At 34.7% G+C, this 22,516-nt stretch overlaps 1 protein-coding gene across 1 annotated transcript; it reads right to left on the reverse strand.

Moving 5' to 3' along the window:
• Positions 1-10,677: 10,677 nt before the first annotated feature.
• LOC114820694 (uncharacterized) lies at positions 10,678-15,177 on the reverse strand. Its single transcript, XM_029091866.2, has 6 exons — positions 14,681-15,177; positions 13,886-14,115; positions 13,546-13,804; positions 11,652-11,831; positions 11,404-11,553; positions 10,678-11,209 (listed from the first exon to the last, which is right to left on the reverse strand). The coding sequence occupies exons 1-6, from the start codon at positions 14,708-14,710 to the stop codon at positions 11,042-11,044; spliced, it is 1,017 nt and encodes a 338-aa protein (XP_028947699.1). The 5' UTR covers positions 14,711-15,177; the 3' UTR covers positions 10,678-11,041.
• Between the last annotated feature and the right edge of the window lie 7,339 nt (positions 15,178-22,516).

A 22,516-nucleotide genomic window follows, 5' to 3' on the forward strand; every position in this document is an offset into this window, starting at 1 on the left:
AAGAGCGCAAACACCTATAAGGGGGATACATTACAGATTCCCTAATTCTGTAGAGAATGTCCAACGCCGGGGCTGTGACCTGGAGCTGTGGGCCTGAAGTCATCTACGGCATGCGCTGGTGGTGGTGGTGGCTGTGCTGCACCACCAACCTGACCACTTTGTGGTGGAGGCGGAGATACAACTAATGATGCTTCAGTAGAGCTCTTACCATGCAAGTCACTTTTGTGACCTGCATTATCCTCCGTTTTGTTTTCGTGGGGTTTGTTTTGAATTGGGAGGTTTTGGAGTTCACTACTCCTTGATTTCAAATACCTTGCATTAATAGATTGAATTTCCCAGGTTAAGATGAGTAGGGAAACTAGGAATGAGCAAGCAATAAAGGTTAACTTGTTCAAGGCCATGGTGAATGGAGGGAGGGAGCTAAATGAACGTTGGCCCTAGAGTTTGATCAACTAAGACAGCAAGCAAGTTGCTAGAGCTAGCAGTTCGATCAAGCCTGCCTTGAATAATAAAGTAAACTAAGTGTACAACGTTGCTTAGACACTTCCCCCGGCGTGGGTATATATAGAGGGGAGGGCACCAGTGAGTTTCAAGTGCCAACCAGTGAGAATCTCTCTCTCTCTCTCTCTCTCTCTCTCCATTACAACTAGACGGGCTATTTTGGAAATAGAAATACACCATTAGACTTAAAAAGCGAGCTAGTTCACATGCTATTTTAATATTAATATATTCATGCTAACAACAATATGTTGATTTCCATAATGCGAGCAACAAATGTCTCATATTTTGTGAGGGGTGTGTGTTATGGCATCTCAAATACTTTTTTATAATTCTAAAGAGTCTCTGAGATTTAACAGACCTTTATTCATAAATCTATAATTAAAATGCTTGTTCATTGATGTTCTTTTTTCTTTGTAAAGGAAACAGAGTTTTGTTCTTACTTTTTCTTCTTATTCCATGTTTATATGTTTAAAATTGTTTCGTTTATGAAAAAAACAGCCAAGAGGTGAATTAATGCTAGGTTGTTGTTTAAAGAAAATCGCATTGGATAGCGATGATGGTTACATGTTCTTCATCTTTGCGTACGTGTGTTTCATCTTCGTTTGGTTTTAGTGGCTTAGTAAGTTAAGCTTGAAAGTTTGAAAATTGGCAAGTGTGTGCTTGTATGTTGAACCATATTCCCTCTTAATATTTATTTTATTTGCCTTAAGTATTCTTTCTTTGTTAATTATTATAAATTCTATTCAAATAATTTTGGTGCCATGTAATAAAACCCAAGTAAAGAATAAATTAAGAACATTCAACTATAGGTTAACCATATTCGATACAACAATATTCTATTTTAAGATTAAAGGAATTAGCTAAGCATAATTATGGTATCTCACACAAATGTCATATGTCTTTGCCATCTGATTTCATTTTGCCGTATTTTCTGAACAAATTCCAAGGTTTGTATCGCTCACTATGCTTTTGACAAAACGATTTGATTACAAACTAAAAGGGAAGAAAAATACCAAAAAAAAAAAAACTAAAAGGGAAGAAAAAGGATCACAAACGGGTAGCCTATCTACAATATAAAGAATGAAAGAATCATTTATTTATTACTAAGTTACAATTGGTAACCCTACAAGCATATGCTCAATAAATATTCTTTTCATTCAATCTTACACTACTACAACCCAATGTGGACAGCAAAACTGTTGTGCAAATCCATGAGATGTGAGAAAGGACTTGAAAAGCAAGCCGCCACTGACTTTGGAGAATCTGCAGGCGCAAGAAGGCCCGGACGACATGAGAGGACGATGCGCACTCGAATCACATAAGGAAGAAACCGAAGATGACGTGGAGAAATGACATAGAATTCCACAAGCATCGTTACCTGCATAATAAAAATGTTTACCAGGGCAAGGAAAAGAAAAGAAACAAAAAGAAGAGGGCATGCATGCATTGCTCACTGAGAAAAGATTACTGGAGAATAGCAGGACATGGTGGAATGCTGCGAACCGATATTGCAGCAAAGCCTAATTTATAGGTCCAAGTTTCTTGAATTTAAGCAAACAGTCAATCAAATCTGCAGAACAAGAAATAAAATTGCCAGTTTATTTGCTTTGAAGTCAAACATAGTTAATTGGTAGAAAATTAGAAAGGAACCAGAAAGGAAAATCAGAAAGTCAGAAAAATCGAAGAAAAAAAATGTGAAAAAAAGAAAAAACTAAAACTAAAAAAGGATGCAGCTGGAATTAGTGGAAAAATCATTGTTTAGACCTCCAAAACTGCGTTTAAAAGTTTGGGAAAATTTTCGGACTTTTTATTTTTTGTCCGATTCACTTTCATTACTCCTTAAGGCTCCCCTATATTCTCAAACTAGTATTGAGCCATTATTCACTCCATAACTCACCACATTCCCGAGGGAAGAGGTAAGTCTATTAAAATTTTATGGCGCCAATTGTGCAAAGGGAGTGTGCACCTTGGCCTAAATAAAAGGGGAAGCTTCAAATCACAAGTGCACAAGAAAAGGGGAGGCTTCAAATCGAATCACAAATCCATCTCAATTGGTCCTCCTAGGCATCTCCATTCATGTCACATTAATGGTGATACCCTAAGTAAGGTAGAAGAAGCTTGCTAGCTTACTTTGAGGGAGGCTTCAAACCACAAGTTTATGAACCATGTTTCAAGGCTCATACTCGTGTTCTTCATCAAGTTCGTGGAGAAACACCAAACATAACAAATGCATGTGCCGGTCCATCCACATTAAAGCCAAAGACCACCCACCACATGAAACTCCTCATGGTCACATTTCATTCAAGATCAAGCCTTGACGGCCCTTGAAGAAACCACAAGTCCAATTCAATATCAAGTGTCCACCACCCTTGAATCAATAAATTCGACTCCAGAGAAATTAAGTAAATCCAAACCTTTGGAGGAAACCAGAAACCTCTCTGGCCAAAGCAAACACCAACCAATCGTGCTCTTCATCAAGCTCATGAAGAATCAACAAGAACAACAAACACATATCGATTTACCCACCACCAAAGCGAAGATCACCCACCACGTGAAACCACTCGTGGTCCCTTTTCGTTCAAGACTGAGCTTCGATGGCCCTTGAAGAAACTTGTAGCCCAATTTAGGATCAAGTGTTCATCACCCTCGAATTGAGTCCAATGTAGAAGAACTTCAAGGTGCAATGGTCAAAGTATATCTCCCATGCCAAGAGATTTCAAAACGCACAGATATCAAAATTTCTGTGGAGTAAATGTTCTCCAACACATTGAATTCTCGACATGCTAGAGGCTTACGTGGCATGCGTCATGTGTCATACAAATTGTACACATGGCACATGACTCACCAAAACTAGACGAGTCATCAGGAGTGACACATGTCGACATTTGACATAATTAATTAAGGAATTATCTTTATTAATTCTTTGATTAATTTTAATTTAAATCAAACTAATTAATTTGTGATTGATTATTTGATTGTTTAATGAAGTCAAATCACGAACCAAGTCCAAAATCAAGTCTGAATTCTTTCGTCAATTAATCAAGTTCGCTCAAGACCAAATCCAGCTGTAGGCAAGCAGGGTCAGCCCTAAAGGTGTGCTAGTGGTGCCACCGCACAAGACTCCCAAATCGAAGGCCCCAATTTTTTAATTCACATGCATATGCGTATTATGGTTAATATGTGTAGAAAATTATGAAGTCAAATGTTAGTACATGTGGTATTTATGCTTCTCTATATGGGTTTGAGGCTCGCCTCTATGTTTTTTATTTTATTATTGTTAAAGAGTAATGTTATTCTTACCACAATTTTATACCATGTTTCTTTACCATCTTAGGTGGCAGATGAGTTGGACAAGCTACATCATTTAATTTCAATTTTCTTATTAATTAAAACACTTAAACAAGAAAAATTGCAGACTTCAAGATCTCCCTCTGGCGTTAGTAACTTAGTTGGGTATGAACCCTAATACGATAGACAAATTTAATTTTGACTCCTAATTCTCATGAAAGCTAATAGGCGTTACTTAATGAAATAATCAGATGAAATCCTTCTTTTAAACCACCAAAAATAAAAAATCGAAAAGAAAAAAAAATCACGAGATGAACAACCATGGAGTACCAATGAAGATTGGAGACATAAATACTTGAAGGGGAATGAGGATTGAGCTACAAGTCTCGAGATAGAAATCAATGGTGATTGTGGTATACGAGTAAATTCTATAAAGCTTGACCATAATCATGAAAATCAACCAAAATCAATAAAAAAAATTGGCGTGAAAAAGAAAGGGAAAGGAAGAAGAAGCAAAATGGAAAGGGGAAAGAATGAGACTCCTCGTATACCACAATCATCATTTAATTAACATTTTTTTTGGATTTTTTTTTATTAGCACCCTACTAATTGTTGAATACACCCCACTTAATATTTATTGTTAAATGACTTGTATAAAATGACTATTTAAACCCTAAAAAGTAAAGCAAAACAATTATTTACTTCCCACACCCCAAATCATTTAAAAAGATCCTAACCACCTGTAAATTATATATAATTTTATATACACCTACAATCACAATGCCGTGATTATGTTATTTTATCAAAAATGTTAAGGATTCTACAACATATGAGGTGGAGTACTATGAAATATTCAAATCTTCTTTGAGATAGTGTAGTAGTGGTTTTTTTTTTTTCTTTTGCTAAAAATGTTCAAGCATGTTTGCTATTTGTTTCTTAGGATGGTTTGTGGTGCAATTTCATTCAAGCATGATTGAAGAACCGAGATTCTGCATGGACACAGCAATAGCAAAATCAACTAGCCCTTTCATGATTTCTTATTTAAGAAAAGCCAGCAAAGTAGCTATTTCTGAGTTTAAAATCAAATTCACATTTAGAGCTTAATTCCCCTAAATCGACAAAAACCTTGAAGCAGTAGAACCATGCGCACTGTTTGTGTGCTGAAGACAAAGGGTATCAATTTATTTTTAGGAAATGATGAAGACTCGAGGTAGATTTTTGTGTGGGTTGTGTGGGTTGTATGAAATGTGTGGGTGTGAGGGTAGTTTCAATTAGTAAGTGGGGTGTATTAAGATAATTTTTAGTTTAAAAAGTAAGCATGGGCTGTTTTAAGTATGTGGGGTGTCTTCATCAATATGTGGGGTGCTAATAAAACAACTTTTTTTTTATTAATTATTGATTAATATTTTGAAATTAAATGCTAATTAATTCAGATGATGTGGTTGTCCACATCTGATGCCACCTAAGATGTTATACAATTGTGGTACAAAAAAATAATAAGAATAGCATTATTGATTGTTAAATGCATAAACTCCCACAATAATAATATAAAAATTCCACAAACAATAACATGAAAATTCAAACTGGACCTCTAAATAATTAAGGAAAAATAATAATCCAAATTTCCATCAGTTGATTTGTTCAATTTTTTTTATGGTGTTACAATTATAGAAAGCACAACTGAAAATAAAAAATAAACAAAATTAAATTCGCAAATTTTAGGGCCTTTAATTCACTTTTGCATAGGGCCCTTGAAATCTTAGGACTGGTCCTATAGGCAAAACTTGGAGAGCCTATACATACGAGACTCGAAGACAAACAGACTCAGAAATTGATCCTCATACCTAGATGCTCAAACTCTCAAACACTCAGAAGATTCAGAAAGTTCTCTACATTCTTCTACACCAGTGAAGAACCAACAAGCACCACTACACGTGCTAGTTCCTCCATGGTCACAAGCCAAATCCTTGCGGCATTCATCAGTTTGAGAATAAGTCGATGCGACCCTCGAATCAACCACTCTACACACACTATACATCTTCGGGGATCGAATCCGAGGATTCAAGTTTTGTAAATCAAAGATTGTAACCCTAATTCTTCATTAATACAATTGTAACTTTGTACAAGTATTGTTACATTTGTCACAAAAATTTCTCGTTTACAGATGGTATGTGAACAGTTTGCATGTCCCATGCAAACCGTTCATTTGCATATACTCTGTAACAATAGAATATGCATGATTAAATATATCATTATTATTATTATTATTATTAGATCAACAACAACCAAAATAAAGTATATGGTACGAGCTAATTTTGGCGACCATCCACTGTTTTCTAACTCGAGATCATTAAACCACAGCCGGAAAGCATCATATAGCACGTACAGGCATTACTTCTGAAACGATATAATATAACAAGTTGAAGCAAAATATTGCTGTATACACCAAGCAACAGAGATACCCTGAGGATAAGTTCTGATTCTCCACCATTCAATAATTTGGAATAAAAATTTTCACCTTACAATTCTTTTATATATAATATATACTTATATAGTTCTTCTCCAGTCTTGTTCACACAAAACGTTAAATCTTTTCAGTGACACAAGCCCATTAGCTTTCCGACCCCAACGCCCGACAATGCTGGAAAAACTACTTTATATATTATTCATATCTTACCTGCAGCCATTTGGTTCTCATTTGTTTGTGGAGTGAAAGTTTAAGCAGCTAGCTTTAACCATGCACGCTACGAAAATTTTCTTATTACTTTACAGTCAGCCCCTCCCATGTGTTAAAAAAAGTATGTCCCTTCAATTTCGTAGAGGCCAACCCTCGCATGCTGATGAAGAATCTGCACATGCCGTCGTACAACTGTGCTTTTACATGTCTCATTTTCTTGCAAGAGACAAGACAAGTTACAGTACTCTGCCATCAGTTAAGTTAATATTTGGAATTACAAAGTCTCGGGGGAATTAAACAAGTACGAAATACAAAGATTCTTAGGGTTGGTATTTGTTTAATATTTGAGTGAGTTTGTACAGATTCCGGAGTGCATCAAACTCATATTGTGTCCATGTCCAGAACACATTGTTAAATTAATTTGGCTATGAATCAATCTCATATTAAGTCTATATGCAAAGATCGATCAGATAAAGAAGAGTCATATCAGGAAACACACATTTTGACACACTTTCTTACAGTTTTCATTGCGTAACTTATTTCAAGAATGGTCTATGAATGATGAACTAAAATATAGATGTTTCCGTAATTACCAAGATAGTTATTTATAGTGAAGAAAATGGCTGATTACGTTTCTATGAAAAAAAACACTAAAGTAACTATCATTTAATCCAATAGTCATATGATATTAGATTTAGTAATTTTGACAGTGTTACTCTTCTAGGTAACTAGTATCTCCACATATATATGTTACGCATGTGCAAAGGAAGTTATTGTTGTAATAGTATAAGTGAAAATTTTGGGTGCGAGGGAAAGTAGGTAAGTGAAAGATTATTATTTCACTCTTAGTTTTGGAAGTAAGTTATTATGCTCATGTAATTAAAAGTGGTATATCCCTCTTTGATTGAAGGAGAATTTCATAATAGTGCATGTGTTTGTATGTATATTTTTTCTAAGAGCACTTCCACCCATGCTACCATGGCAAGGGGGGCTACTGTTCTACTACAACTCCACCCATTTTAAGAGTTGTCATGACCGTTATTATTCATAATTGTTTTAAATACATAATTAAATGAATACAACCTTGAACGTTATTTACATAGTTTTAGTAAACAATATTCACATGAAGTCAAATAAAACATCTTCCAAAACGGATACAAAACATCTTTCAAAATCGACCATTGAGAGCCGGCATCAGAGCCCATATGTTTTTAGAACAAAAGGATCCGAAAAGTGGAAAACAAAAAGATATGAGAAATGAAAAAAAGGAGAAGTTTGAATTGTATTCTGGTGTGGAAGGTGACGAAAATGGTTTTAAGTATTTATAGAAAAAAAAAAAACATTCATGAGTCTTTTGTACTTGAAAAAAAAAAATCTAATTTTTCCATATTTTTTCTCTCTTTTTTTTATCTCTTAAGGCGTGACCTTCGACGATCGAAACTGAGACCTACTTATGAATGCCGAGCATGTAATGCACATGCTATGTAGAAAAAAATTGAATTTAACTTAGCTGACGTTAGTTTGGCGTCATCTCCCTACATAAGGGCATGGGCAAGATCTGCATGGGCTGCTGGTCGAGCTGCAGCTCGCTTGATCACAAGTAGACCCGGCAGACACGACACGGTGACACAATACGAAAACGACACGAAAATAACAGGTTTTGGATCAACACAATAACTTATCGGGTCATTATCGGGTGATCCGTTAAGAACCCGTTATTAACGGGTTCTTAATGGGTATACACGTGGGTAACCTGTTTCGACCTGTTAAGAAAAATTTTATTTGATCATTTTAGTTTAATTACTAAAAGATTTATTATAAAATACAATAGCCATATTAATATATAAAATATATTCTATATTAAATATATAGTTTTGTATTATTATTCTATATAAGTTTTAAAAAAAAGTATTTGTCATTATTTATTTTTATTATGAGAGTTCCTTATTATCATTACTAGGATAAATTTTACTTAACATGTTGTTGTCCAAAATTAAAATAAACTAATATAGTATTTGTATAGGCAAGAACTAAGAAGATATACATATACATATGAAAAATGTGAAAGAATATATAAACACTCGTGATTCATCATTATTTATCCACGAGTAGATAATGGTTACACTTGCATTATCGTTTAGATTTTTAAAATCCTCCAAACCTTCGTGAATAATTTTTTTATTTGAGGGCAAAATTAATAAAATTAATAATAATTATTGTAGAAGTTTAAAAAATGTAAATAAAAATATATATACAGTCACTCATAGTGACAAACTTTACAACTTTCATGAAGGGGTCAGCTTTGAAATCGAACACTATAATTCATAAACCTTAAATTTATATTTAACCGTCGATTGCTATTTACGCTTTATTCTTCTTACTGAATTTCATTTTTAAAATTTTCTTTTTTGAAAACATGATCATCTGGCAGATGTAAGAAGATGAATGGTTCAGATCTTTGATATCACGTTTCGATATTTACGGTTAACTGAAATATGAGTAGATGTCATATAATTTGTAGAAACTTTATAAACATCAAGCAATATTTTCACTAACCGTAAAACTTTGAATATAATATCAACAATCCAAACCATTCATCTTCCTGCATCCTCTAATAGATCAAGTTTTCAAAAAAGAAAATATGAAAAAAATAAAATTTGATGAGAACAATGAAGCGTAAATGTAAACAACAGTCAACGGTTAAATTTTGATCTATGATTTATATGATTATAGTGGCGAATTTCGAAGTTAAGCTCTTCATGAAAGTTGTAAAGCTTATCATTACGAGCGTTTATGTATTTTTTCTATATTTTTTTTACACTTCTATATTAATTAAAAAACTATTAAAGACTTTAGGTAAATGAAAATATACTTAAAAGAAAATTGTATTTTTATGTTTTGAATGTGACAATATGGTATGTATATACTTATTTAGTATTATGTTTTTCATTTGATTATTTATTGGTTTAAATTATATTTTCCTTAATAGGTAACGGGTCAGGTCATATTACCTGTTAATATTATCGGGTCGATTTCGGGTTAGGTTATTTTACCCGTTTATTTTAACGGGTGTTACACGACACAACCCATAAAGATATCAGATATGATACGAAAACGACACGAACATGAAAAACACGACACGAATGTCAGGTCTAATCACGAGTAGCCTATCATGTTTTACATGGGCGGAGAAGGTGTTTGGTATTTTTAAGGTGTTTTGGAGCCCTGCCGCCCTGACAACTAATGGATGGGTGGGAGTGCTCTATAACGTGACTCTGACCAATGGATTGGACCTGAGCCCATATTTGTTGGGTAGGATCAAATGGCCATCTAGCTTGGGCCTTTTTACCATAATCGAAAGAATGACGGTTCATTTACATTTTCTGGGCCTAATCCCACACCTCTTAAAGTTTGATCACAAGACCAACCCAAAGATCCGAACCCGATTTTCTCTTCTGTGAACATGTCCTCATGAATATATAGCTGCGATATTAGGGGAGGTGGAAATTAAATTCGGGACTTCTAGTGCTAAAGTGAATGCAATTAATTAACTGAGCTATAAGTTTTTTGCACGAACATACTTTTTATTTTTTGGTACTGTAACATATAGAAAATGAAAGATCATTTATTGTCTGATAGAGGAGAGGGTCTTGAGTGCGGCAAACAAGAGGCGGGTAAGGTCATTAAGTGGGAGAATGGTGGGTCTCAAATCAACAGTGGCGGGCCATGGGTGGTTTTTTGTGTCTAGAGTCGAATCAGGATTCTCTCCTGAGCATTTCCCTAGGGATCCCGCAATCTTATCCGTTCATCGTGTATCGTGCAGTCAGAAATCATTTAAAATTTAAATTTTAAAATTCAAATATAAATAGTACCTAACGAAAACTGACCGCACGATATAAAATGAACGGATAAAATTGCGGGATGCCTAGGGAATGCTCAGGAGAGAATCCTGGTTTTCTAGAGTCTGCATGGACACATAATCCGAGTGTCGGATCTTAAAATTTCTCTTGATATAGGGATACAGCTGCCTCAAATTAAGTTTCTCTACCCAAGTGGTTACTGTAAAAGCTGTGTAAACAGTTCAAGAAAACTTCTTCTGCCCCGACACCAAATATAGAAGGTCTAGTGCAATGCGCATCCTCAATGTTCCAATCAGTTTCGGAATGAAATTCTGATAATATTGACCCAGAATATTAAACAAGGCAAAAATATTAAAAAGCCAGAAATCGAAAGAAAATTAAATTAAAAAATTGCTTATGCATCTCATTGTTTAGCTGACATACACAATGCGCCTGTCTGGTTAAAACAACAAAAAAGAAGGTATAGACACATCAACGGAGTGTTGATGATCACATGAAGGATCAAAACACAGCCATCGTGGCAGCCAAAAACTTTTAAAGCAAGCGTCTATTGGTCGAGTAGTTCGCTTTTTGAACACGTGGCAAGCATCCGTTGGACGAGTGGTGCCACAGAGATCATATCTTGGTTGCCCAAGATAATTTCTCTGGCTTTTGGGGTAAGAATATCAGGAGTCGGTATTTACACCAGTTTCAAAAAGTTAGCGGAGGACTACCCTTAATAGTCCGAACGGAGAAATTCTTCATAAGGTGTTCCCATAAGCGTCTTCTGCACATCCTCCCAGTTCTTGATATGGTCAGACAATGATCCGTTATGTATCTTTACCTGACGGCTGGTCAATTTCATTCGTGGCAGGCCGAGAAACTCTTGAACAACTTTAAGTTTCTGAATATGATGAAACAATGACCACGTTAGATGCATGATTCCGGAAATACATCACGCGAAAATATTAACAGAATTAGCATAAAGCCGTACCACAGTTGTCTCCAAGGGAATACCATGGGAAACATATACAGTAAAAACTTCTACAAGAACGTACACAATAAAAGATTTTACGAAATTTTTATGTAGATCCTTACACTGCGATTAATATCTTCGTAGTACACAATCATGTGCCTGGTGCTATTAAAGTACTCCAAAGCTTTTGCAGTTGCCATCTCCATTTCCTTAAGATCAGTAATCAAGTTTGTACAATTGATAGTAGGCTTGTACTTTGCTAGTGTATCAGCCTGTATATAAGAAGCCACCGCTAAAATACACAACTACAAATATGTGTTTGGGGTGGGGAGGGAGGGAGGGAGGGAGGGAGAGAGAGAGAGAGAGAGACCTCTTGTTCTGAATGTACATGTGACTTGTGGGTTCCATTCAATAGCTTAGCATATCGATCATAGGAATTAGCAAGAACTGAAACCAATCTGCGCAACAAATTTCTTCGAAAGAGAAATATTGCAGAGACCCCCCTACGATTGAAGTATTGTACAATTTCACTGTGGTGCTCCATTAAACCCTGCAAACGCATATATGTCAGCTCCTTCATTGTGTCCACGAGGTTTTCGATAAAAAGAGGACCATCCAGTTATCCATAGTTTCAAAATATTACAAAACTGACAGTCGTGTTCTTTTTGGTGTCCCATCTCTTGCACTGTCCCCACACCAAACGGAAGAGATTGAAATATATATTCATATAAACCATATTCAATTATCTCATAAAACTTGGAATGTCACAAACACAGACACCACATACCTATGATAAACGGAATGTTCCGATCATCCAACAGATTCTATACAAGCTATCAAACTTTTTTAAAAACTTCAGTCAAGGAAAAACAAACTTTTTAAAAACTATTACATAGTTCATATTGTTGTACAAAGGCCCTCTATGGATTTTGTCATCAATGGACCATGATGCACGCAATCAACCCACCACAAAGTAGATAACCAAACAAATAAGCAAAAGCAAACACAAAACAAATTTATAGTTGTTCAGTAACGTGTCTATGTCCACTCTAGCGACCCTCATAAATTTCATTAGTAATCAGTTAACACCTTTGGTTTACAAGAAAACCTCCTTTTCCGAAATCCCGAGTCTTAGTCCCTCTCACACACTTGTTTCTAGCAGTCAAGGTTCCCTGGTAATTCTTGTTATGTTCAATAACCCCTATAGTCCTATCTATATAGTGTAGGCTTTAGGGCTTTATGTTACAATAGGAATTGAAATAGGTAAGAAACCCGGGAACAAAATTCCCTTTTGCAAAAGCTCAACTGGTCACACCACCAAACTTGAACTGATGGATCTACTGACCGGTCGCCTACCGCTGAATCCAACCTGCTCGACTCTGTTCTATTTGACCCGTCACCCAAGATTTGGTGACTGACCACCTCCTTCAATCCCAAGCAATCACTTTACCAAACCAGAGATACGACACTTGCGGTATGTTTGGTTTTCAGTACAGGTAAGGGAACACAATACCATCATACACCAAACAACCACAACAACAACAACAAAGCCTTTTACCATCATACACCAAGAACACAATATTCAGGGGTATAATCCACAAGCTTTGCAATCTGTATTTAAACAGACTAACCCTGATCCCTCCAGCGCTAATCACAGAGCAATGTACAGCTGAAAAAAGAATTGCTTTGAACTTTGATGCAATTTTCAAGACAGTGCGAGTGGTTGCGACCTTTAATACTGATATAATCTTTTCAATTTCGATATGGTCTTTCCTTAGTTGAATTGGTTCTTTGTATTGTACATGTACAAGGAAAAGATGAAGCAAGGAATAGTTTCCTTCCTCGTGAATCAAGACACAAACAACACAAAATATAAAATCAAGAGTTTGAGTAATACAATATGTTGGCCAAACTTAGATGAGTTAAGCATCCCTCCTAGGTCCTAACAACCCATATACACCATTTATTCATAATCACTAATTTATCACATCAAAAATGTCAAAGCGAAAAATGTAAACAATTAAACAGAATCTGTTAGGAAGTTGACACGTAAATGGACCATGGCATGTGAAAATGTTCTAATGTTTGGAGCAATGATAATCAAAATCTCCATTTTTTAGCGTTACAACCTCTTAGGTAGCAATATGGTTCACACTGCTTCACATTTGCTACTAGTTGTCACTAATAGCGTAAGCTTTCTGCTAATCACAGAGCAGAACATAATGGAATACGAATATCAGCATGAAGTAATAGGCATTTCATACCTGATTAAGCATCCACTTGAAGCCAGTTGCAGCAGAGCACTCATTCTTCGAAGCACTACTGTACCAGTCCAAACTGTAAACTTTATCCAGAGTCTGTACAATTGAAGATATACTTTCCCTCCTATTCCTAACCGAGAATATCTCCCCATTAGAACTAACATTTTTATGACTATTTAACAAGCTCTCAAACCATCCACTCCCCGATCTCTGCATCGACAAGATTGCAAAGAACCTTACAGGATTGCGTGCACATTCGGCCCTACAAATAGACCGCAACAGGGATTTAACAAAAGCTGAAGATACCCGAATTCAAATCTAAAGGGTAACAAATTTCAATTACCTGCTAAAAGTTTTGGGCATCGGGTAATGCTTATAAGAATTTTCTATTAGTTTGATATTGTGCAAAGGCCCTTCGATGATTTTGATGCTTTGAAGTCTAATCATGGTTTGGATGCTTATCTGCTTTAGACATATTGAGCAGATATAAACGCCGAAGACAGTCGCAAACACTAGGACTGTCATCCTCCATAACAAAGGAGATTTCTTGGGAGGCTTTATGATCAAACTTTCCTGTGAACCAAAATTGTCAGGAGTTAAATGCAAATTTGGATTCATGGGTATGCACAAATGCAATGTGTGCTCTCTAAGTAACACTAACAAAACAATAATCGAGTATAAAATCCATAGAAACACTAAATCTACTTCTAAGCCCCAAAAAATTATAAAAAGTAAAAATTAGTAAGAAGAAAACAAAATGCAAGTGGGTTAATTAACGGTAATATTAACAGCATGTTAAACTTGATTACAGATAAGTTTTTAAGGTTTTAAAACCCAGATCGAAGTTGCAGAGATTCTACTTCAAATCACCACAGAACTGAAACAACAGTCTCAAAGAGAGCACCTTTTATACAAACAAAAAAAAAAACACTGAAAAAACAAAGAAACAAGATGCACATGTATGCTTCAACACCAACAGAACACATTTCATCTCCATATTTTCTGTGGAATACAAATTAAAAACAAAAAAGGGAAATTTGTACTAGTAAAAACAGCATTTTGAGCAAAACCCACAACTCCATTCCAACAAAAATTGAACTTGAAAAGTAAAAAATGAAATATATGGAAAAGCAAGCACCTTGGTGAGGAAGCAGATGTCTTCAGCCATTGCTTTAACCAGAGAGAGAGAGAGAGAGAGAGAGAGCAAGGACCACCAAGCAGAGCTCAGAGACTACTACTGGACATCCTCAGCTAGTTCTTCGGAGAGAGAGAGAGAGAGAGGAGCTGCTAGAGAGAAAAGGAAACGAGAGAGAAGGGTCTGGGTTTTGGAGCTTTTTTGGCCGCATGGAAAACAGAGCCCTGAAAATTGGAAGGCTTTTTGGGACTAGTGGGAAACACACACAACCACAAACAATACCCAAATTGAAAGGCTTCTTGAGACTCTTATTGTTGGTCTCTCTGGGATTCTTTTATTATTATTGGTAATAGATATTTGATTTTTTGTTTTGTTTAATAAAAGTATTTTGGGCAAAATTAGAATCAAATTGTCGTACTACACCCAAATGCCGTAATCTGGTGTTAGTTTAAAAGTCAATGTTGAAAATCAACAACTAAAACACAAAGACTTGGCCGTTCAAGAGGATATGGTGTTTCCCGACCAAACAAATAAATAAAAAAGCTAAGGGAAAGATAGCAGGGCAGTGCAATCCCTTGAAGACTTTTGACTTTTGTTTGAATAGATAGAATCTATAAATTACTTGAAAAATATTACATATAAATTCCAACAAGTTGTTTTTTTTTTCTATAATTTATTTTCAATAATTCTTGGTTCTTTAGGTATATGGAGCTTTCCTCTTTCAATAACGATGAATATCATTTTAATGTCCAAATGTTGCAAACGGAATCGTTCGTTTTCTTTATCACTATCTAAAAACCATTTTTCAAAAAAATAATTTCGATTTAGAGACTATTTAGTCATTCATATAAATTAAATATATTAACGGCTCATCGGGCCACCGTACCCATCAATTTGTTTAACATATATGGATTACTAAATGATTTAAAATTGAATAAATTTTTCTAAAGGTAACCCTTAGACAATGATAAAGAGAATGAAGAATACCAAGTCGGGCTCTTCCCGTACCCGTATAAAATATAACTTGCAATGCTCAATCTTCATCATGTAAAACCTACGTACTTCATTTAGATTGGGAAAATCGTATGGATACTTTTGATTAGGATGATGTGTAGTGAAATCATGCAATGTCGTCATTAAAGGCGGAAATGAGCCAATGCCACAAAGGTATGCTATCGTAATGGAGTAAGTCACAACTAAGTATTGAACTCATCATAAATAATCACTATCAAGGTGAGTAGAAACTATGGTCTCCTCTAACTAAGTAGAAACATCTAGACCAAAGGTTAGTTGGCCTAAACTATTTTTCGACATAAACCATTTTCTTGGATAAAGTGGATGTGTGAGGGGTGTGGAATTTATTTAAGTAAACAAGAACAAGATGCCAATTCCTATATTATTATTATTATTATTATTATTATTATTATTATTATTATTATTATAAACTTTAATGAGATTTATATTAAACATAATGATTATAGTACTTTTGTTTGGTAACATATCAGATTAAACTCCTATTGAATTAAAAATGCAACTCCTCAACCATGGTTTATTGGTGATGTTGTAGCAAATACAAAATTAGGATTGCCCAAAATTAGGATACGAACCCTATAAATTGCAAAAAAAAAAAATATACTTATTGAATTCATCCAGTCAGTTGGAAGGAAATAATAAGGGGTCTTGTAATTTTGTAAACCTACTTGACATATCTCTTTCTAAACAAGGTGGCTTGAAAACCTACCTTCAACAAATTAGGTTAAGACCTTAATTATATGATCCCGTGGTTCAGGAAAGCAAAAAGAAGAAGAAGGAAAGTAATCATACTATGCTAAATGAGATAGATATGGAGTGATTGTGATTGTGATTGTTATTGACCCTCAAAACTGTTTATTTTTTTATTTCTTCTTTTTTTTCGTTTATGATTTGAAGTTCTGGTAATTGGGTGCAAATTACTGTGAAATTGTGAATTGTAAATTTGTAATTGTGATGTATGATGTTGATTTTTCACTAACTCACTAAAAGAACAATCCGGAGGACAAGATGTCTAGCTACCAAACTGCTTTTATAGCATTCTAAAGTTTTAATTCTTAGTGTCATTTAGTACTACAGTTTAGTCGTATTCATCACAAAGGCAAATTTGAACCGTATTATTGCTAACTCATTGTGAGGCTTAGCCCACTCTCCTACATCCTTAGTGTAGATAATATAGTTTGTTAAAAAAAAAATTCTAACCTTGGTTATTTATAATTAAATTTTGATGATAAATTTCATCCTTCAAAAATAGTTGACAAAAGTAGGGGGAGGGGACTTAGACGAATGAGTACACTGCAATCATAGCGTCTCGTGTTAATATTACAATATGTACAAAATATTTATATTTTTATATGGTATTTTTATTATTAACACGAGATATACCACAGTACCAATGCCTTTGAAATTTCGAATTAGCTAAATTATTTTCACGAAAGAAATGACTGACTTTTCTTTTTCTTTTGTTTTGGGTAAAGACTCACTTTTCTATATACTATAAAAAGCTAAAAAGTAATGCAAAGCACTTTTACATTGTCAAACTTGAAAAATGATTAGTTTTAGAAGTGTTCATTGCTTCCAATTTAAAAAGCTGTAGTGGTTACGACTGAAACATGAATTTTGATTTTCTTATCAAGCAAGGAAGTTTTTCTGTTTCAGTCATTTACCAGGTCGAGTTTTATTCACGCATTTGCAGAAGTCTTTGTTTTCAGCGTCATGACTTTAACGAACTTCAATACCGCACGTCGACTTTAGTTTTAAATATTCATACGTATAAATTTGTCTTTGGTTAATTGATAATTGTTTAGTTCAATATTTAGTTGTGATTGAACTCATTATAAGCGAAGTAATTTTATTGTAGCCAGATTATTTTACCATAACATTGACTTTGTGGATACCCTATTATAAATTTTCGTTGAAAGTTAATCCAATTTTGATAATGTTTTGTAAGTGGTGGATCGTCCTGATCTTTCTGACCCTCTCTCTCTTCCTTAGTGTAAATTAGTGTAAATATTGCTTTGTATTAAAAAAAAAAGATTTGGAAATGTTTTTGACCTAATGGTTGACTATTTTTTAGTTTCTTAGGCTATCTTCAATGTTTCAACGTAAAGTTAAAAGTTATTAAATCATATTTGACTGTGCGTTTGTTGCACCGAACTAACTCAAACTAGACTAACTTTAGGGACTAAGCTGGATTGGCTTAAACTATACTAAACTGCACTGACTTAGTGAAGCGTTTGATGCAGTATCAAACTAGAAAACTAGACTAACAATAAATTATTATTATTTAATTTATTTCCTATTAAAAATATCAACATTAATATGGAAAAATGGGGCATCTTCTTCGCAAATTGCTGCTGGTGCTCCTCTGCACACAGAATTTCCATTCACATTATCCAATAATCATTCAATTGATCAGAACTAATTGGTATCCCAGAAAACTCACAAATCCAAGCCTACCTTCACAAACCAAACGCAACCAATTCACAGAATCCATCAAATATTGTGAAATCCCGACCCCGAAATATCACTATTCATTACGTATCTCGTTCTTTAAATCCGTATTTCACGAGTACGTTATTTTTTATTAGTTAATTTTAATTCTGTTAATTTTGGGAATTAAATCGAATAGTTTTGGGTTTGAACTTTAATAATTAGTCTTTAACTTTGTTGACCTTTCGAGGTCACAAGTAATGTTTTCAAATAGGTCTCGAAGCCACGAGCGTATAGACGAAAGCCATTTACGAGTCCGAATTATAACGGTATAGTTACGGACGTTTGAAGTTGTGAAACTATAGATAATAGGAATTATTTAACTTCCACTTGTGGGTAAAAGGCCCAAACACATATTTGGGTGAAGGGACCGATTAATGAGAAGGGGAAAGGGACCAATTAGAGGGTAAAAAAAAAGATTAGGAACAGCCAATCAAAAAGGGGAAAAAGAAAAGGAGATGAGGGGGGTCTCGGCCAAGGAGGAAGGAGGGAAAAGAAGGGGGACGAATCGGAGAAGGGTGTGGACGAGTGTAGGGGGGACCTGCGGTCTTCTACCCTATTCCTATTTACCTACCTAAACTCAACTTCTCAAACTATTATCAATTTTGATCTGCTTTGTTTTGTTCACTGACAAGGTAATAGTGATACCCCCATCATTTATCAAGTCTCAGCCTAGGGTTTTTGGTTTCAAAGAGAAACTAAACGAGTTCTTGATCCAGGTTCAGCAACATGGTATCTAAAGTTTCTAGCTTTTCGAGTTCAGATTATTGGGATAAGGTATTCCACTTTGGTTTCTTGTCATCTGTTGGATTTGGAATGCTTTGGTTCTGTTATTTTGATTTTTTTTTCAATGAGTTTTGTTATTTCAAATTGGCATGCTTCAGTATGGATGAGAGGTAGTTTTTGAATTAAAGAATTAGAATTCCAATAATTAAGTAAAGATTGGAAATCGTATTTCTTGAGATACTATATATCTGCAGAATTAGGATTATTAATTTACTATAAGAACATACTTTTGGTTGAAATGTTTTGGTTGATTATTGTGCTATCTTAGGGAGATTAGTGAAGCAATGAGGGAGGTGCTCTCTATTTAGTTGTCACTAGATCGAAATGTCTTTATAGATTATAGAATTTGTGAGACATGAGCTGCAGCCTTTGCACCATGTTGATGCACATATGGTAGTATTGAATTAACTCTTTTACACTATTGGGAAGTGGTTATTGATATTATCTCTTTGGAGTTAGACCTCATCAAATAACTTCTCTACTTTCTTTGCACCAAGCCCTAGTGGCTGTAAATGCTTGTGTTATGTGGTAATCTAATAGTACATTAGTGCATGTTGGAGAGTCCCTTATAGCTTTAGTTTAACTATACTTCTACATTTCCAACCCTCAAAGATGTATATTGGTCTTGATTATGTTTTCCGGATGATTTCAATTGTGGTACGTTAGCTAGCTATTCTATAAGTCATGTGGGATTAAAAGTGGGATCAAGTTTTATTCTCATGCTCCTTCCAAAGTTGTCTTGCTTTCCTGTAATTGCTATGCAAGAATGTGCTACAAATAATATGGAATTTTTTTATGATCTGGTTGCTATTAATGAAGTCCAAATTGTTCCACAAGGAAACAAGATGTGTGATTACCAATAGGTGGCATTTTACCATTTATGAAAACAAACTCCGTGCACAACATTTGGTTATTTCTGGTTTTGCAAGGTTACATAGTAGATGGTTTGATTTGATATAGGGTTATCATTTCTGTGAGTGACTTTAATATAAGTGATATTGGTGATTATCCTATTTTCGTAATTATTTTCCTATGTGGATATGATTTGATTTTATAAATATGGATTTTGTTGAATTGTTATTTTTAATATTTAGCCGTCGATTTATTTTTATGAAACGTGATTTGACGTGTATATTTGAAATGTGGTTTGAATTGCATGTTTGGTATGATGTGATGAAATGTGAGAGCTAGTAGTGGACCATTAACCCAATGTCATGTGGTTTGTTGCTTCGAGACTTATTTCAAATATCGTATCATTGTTCCATTTCTTGTTTCGTTGAGCTTTTGTATCTTAAGTACTTGGTTCTTGTGTTGTTTCTTCAAGCCATTGTTGTATCCCTTGGTCTTCCACTCGATTTCGTTGAGTGATGGTCCGGAATCATATCCTAGTTCGGATTCCGTTGAGTGATGGTCCGAGATCCCTTGGATTCTGTGATTTCATTGAGTGATGGTTCGGAATCGTATCTTGAGTTTGATTCCGTTGAGTGGTTTGAGTGATGGTCCGGAATCATTTTGGTGACTTGCTTCCTTGGATTTGATTTCAGTTTCAGAGATATAGGATTCAGTCGAACTGTGTCACTCTAGCCCTGTATGTCAGTGTGTTGTATGAGTTATTATTGGGTGTGATTATTGGATGTAATTGTTATGATCATGATATACCGTTCACCAATATGGCTATAGATTATTATTGCGCCTCGTCAATTGTTCCTTGAGATGTTGCACGCTCTGAATTGTGCATTATGTTGAAATATAGTAGTTTATGTGATGAATATTTGAGTGTAGTGAAAAGTTGAACTACGAATGACTTGATCCCTATTGAGGGTACGTAGGCAGTCTAACGAAGAGGGTAGATGCAGCCATAAAGTATATGCAAAATTATTATTCATCTGGATCTTGAATTATAATTTGTACATATCCAAAAGGCGGGGTATGTTGAGTTACGGGCATTTAGTGACATCACGTGTCGATCTTAGACGTATGTCGAGATCGGGGCGTGACAACTTAAATGGTATCAGAGCAAATAATCCCTACTCTATGATATGCAACCTTCTCGAGTCTTGTTGGCGTGAATTACGATATGCAGTGTGGTTACATGATTTCAAATTTTTTTTTTGGCATAAAGATGCATTCATGTGATATATGGACACATATACATTTGAGATACATATATGAATTGCATTGTGTTGTGGTGAAATTTCCATGGTGATTATGAAAAATCTCATTAATGGGAATTATGATTTGCATTGGTATTGCATTATTCCCTAAGTCCTTTGAGTAATGAGAAAGTTATGTGGGAAATTGGGAACAAATTGGTTGAATTATTACTATCTTATTCATTGTGATGGAGTATGTGAAAGTTTATAAAAATTGTTGTTGCACAACTTAGCCAATAAATGATCTTAATATTGATGCTCGTCTCACCATTATAACCTTGATTCAAAACAAATTGGTTGAATGTGGCATGTTGACTAAAGTTTAACCCTTCATTTGTAAGAAAGAGAATAATTGCTGCCATGATAGCTATTTTTGATTGAAAGATTGTTTTCACAACATTCACATTGATACCTATGATCTCGTTCCTTGGGTAGTAAAATATGACGTAGGTATGCTCTGAAAACAACACTAAAGGAATGTCAAAATTTGTTTTTGAGCAAAAGTAAGCATATAATATATGATATGGAAATAATTTGAGTCAAATTTGATCAATGACTCATAATTCGGCACATTTGTGATCACTTGGTATTCTTCTTTCCATTACCTAGTGATGTGATTGGAAATTCCAATAATTTTGGTTGGAATTTGAAACTTGATTTGTCAATTTTAACTATGGTTGAAAATTTTAATATTTATGAAAGTCATGATGATTTTATGAGCGGGAATGAAATCGCAACCAGAGGCTATAATTGGTTTAATATATAGTGGTGAATAATTGTAATTTGGAATCCCAATGAATTTGATTGGAATTTTTTATATGTGATTTGCCAATTCTGATAGTTTGGCTTGAAATTCTGATATTTATTTGACCAATGAGGGTTACGGCTGGAATTTATGATATTTGCTTTGCTAATGATTAATATGGCAAAAATTTATGGTGAGTAGTTTTACCAATGATGGTGGTTCTTATGCGTATTTATCTAGCGAATGGTAGATGTGTGGTTTGAAAATCTGGTATTTCTTTAGCCAATGAGAATTGCGACTTGATGTTGATAATTATTTTGCCAATGTGTATGGCTAGAATTTCTAATATTTATTCTGCCAATAAATGTTGCTGGGAATCTAAGTATATGGGTGAGAATCATGCTGATCTATCTGTAAATTATTTATTTTGAGCTTGAATAAACTTGTAGACTGAGGTTATGATTTTATTCACTATAAATGGAATGATGGGGAAAGTTTGTAATTATAAATTTGCTTGGTTTGGTTGCCAGAATCATGAGTATCCTGATGAATTCCTGTTAGTAGTGGCATTCTTTCTGATTGTGCAAAGATTGTTGTTGAAGTTGTGTTGAGAATATGATAATTGTACTTGTG

Source organism: Malus domestica, chromosome 02 (assembly GCF_042453785.1).
Source record: "Malus domestica chromosome 02, GDT2T_hap1".
NCBI classification, from domain to species: domain Eukaryota; kingdom Viridiplantae; phylum Streptophyta; class Magnoliopsida; order Rosales; family Rosaceae; genus Malus; species Malus domestica.

Bases quoted from the DNA above. Each gene is read 5' to 3' on its own strand.
- LOC114820694 (XM_029091866.2), bottom strand. From the start codon at position 14,710: ATGGCTGAAGACATCTGCTTCCTCACCAAG. The intron at 11,832-13,545 runs GTATGAAATGCC...ATGCGTTTGCAG, and splicing joins TCAAGTGGATGCTTAATCAG to GGTTTAATGGAGCACCACAG. The intron at 11,210-11,403 runs GTAAGGATCTAC...CATCATATTCAG, and splicing joins ACGAAGATATTAATCGCAGT to AAACTTAAAGTTGTTCAAGA.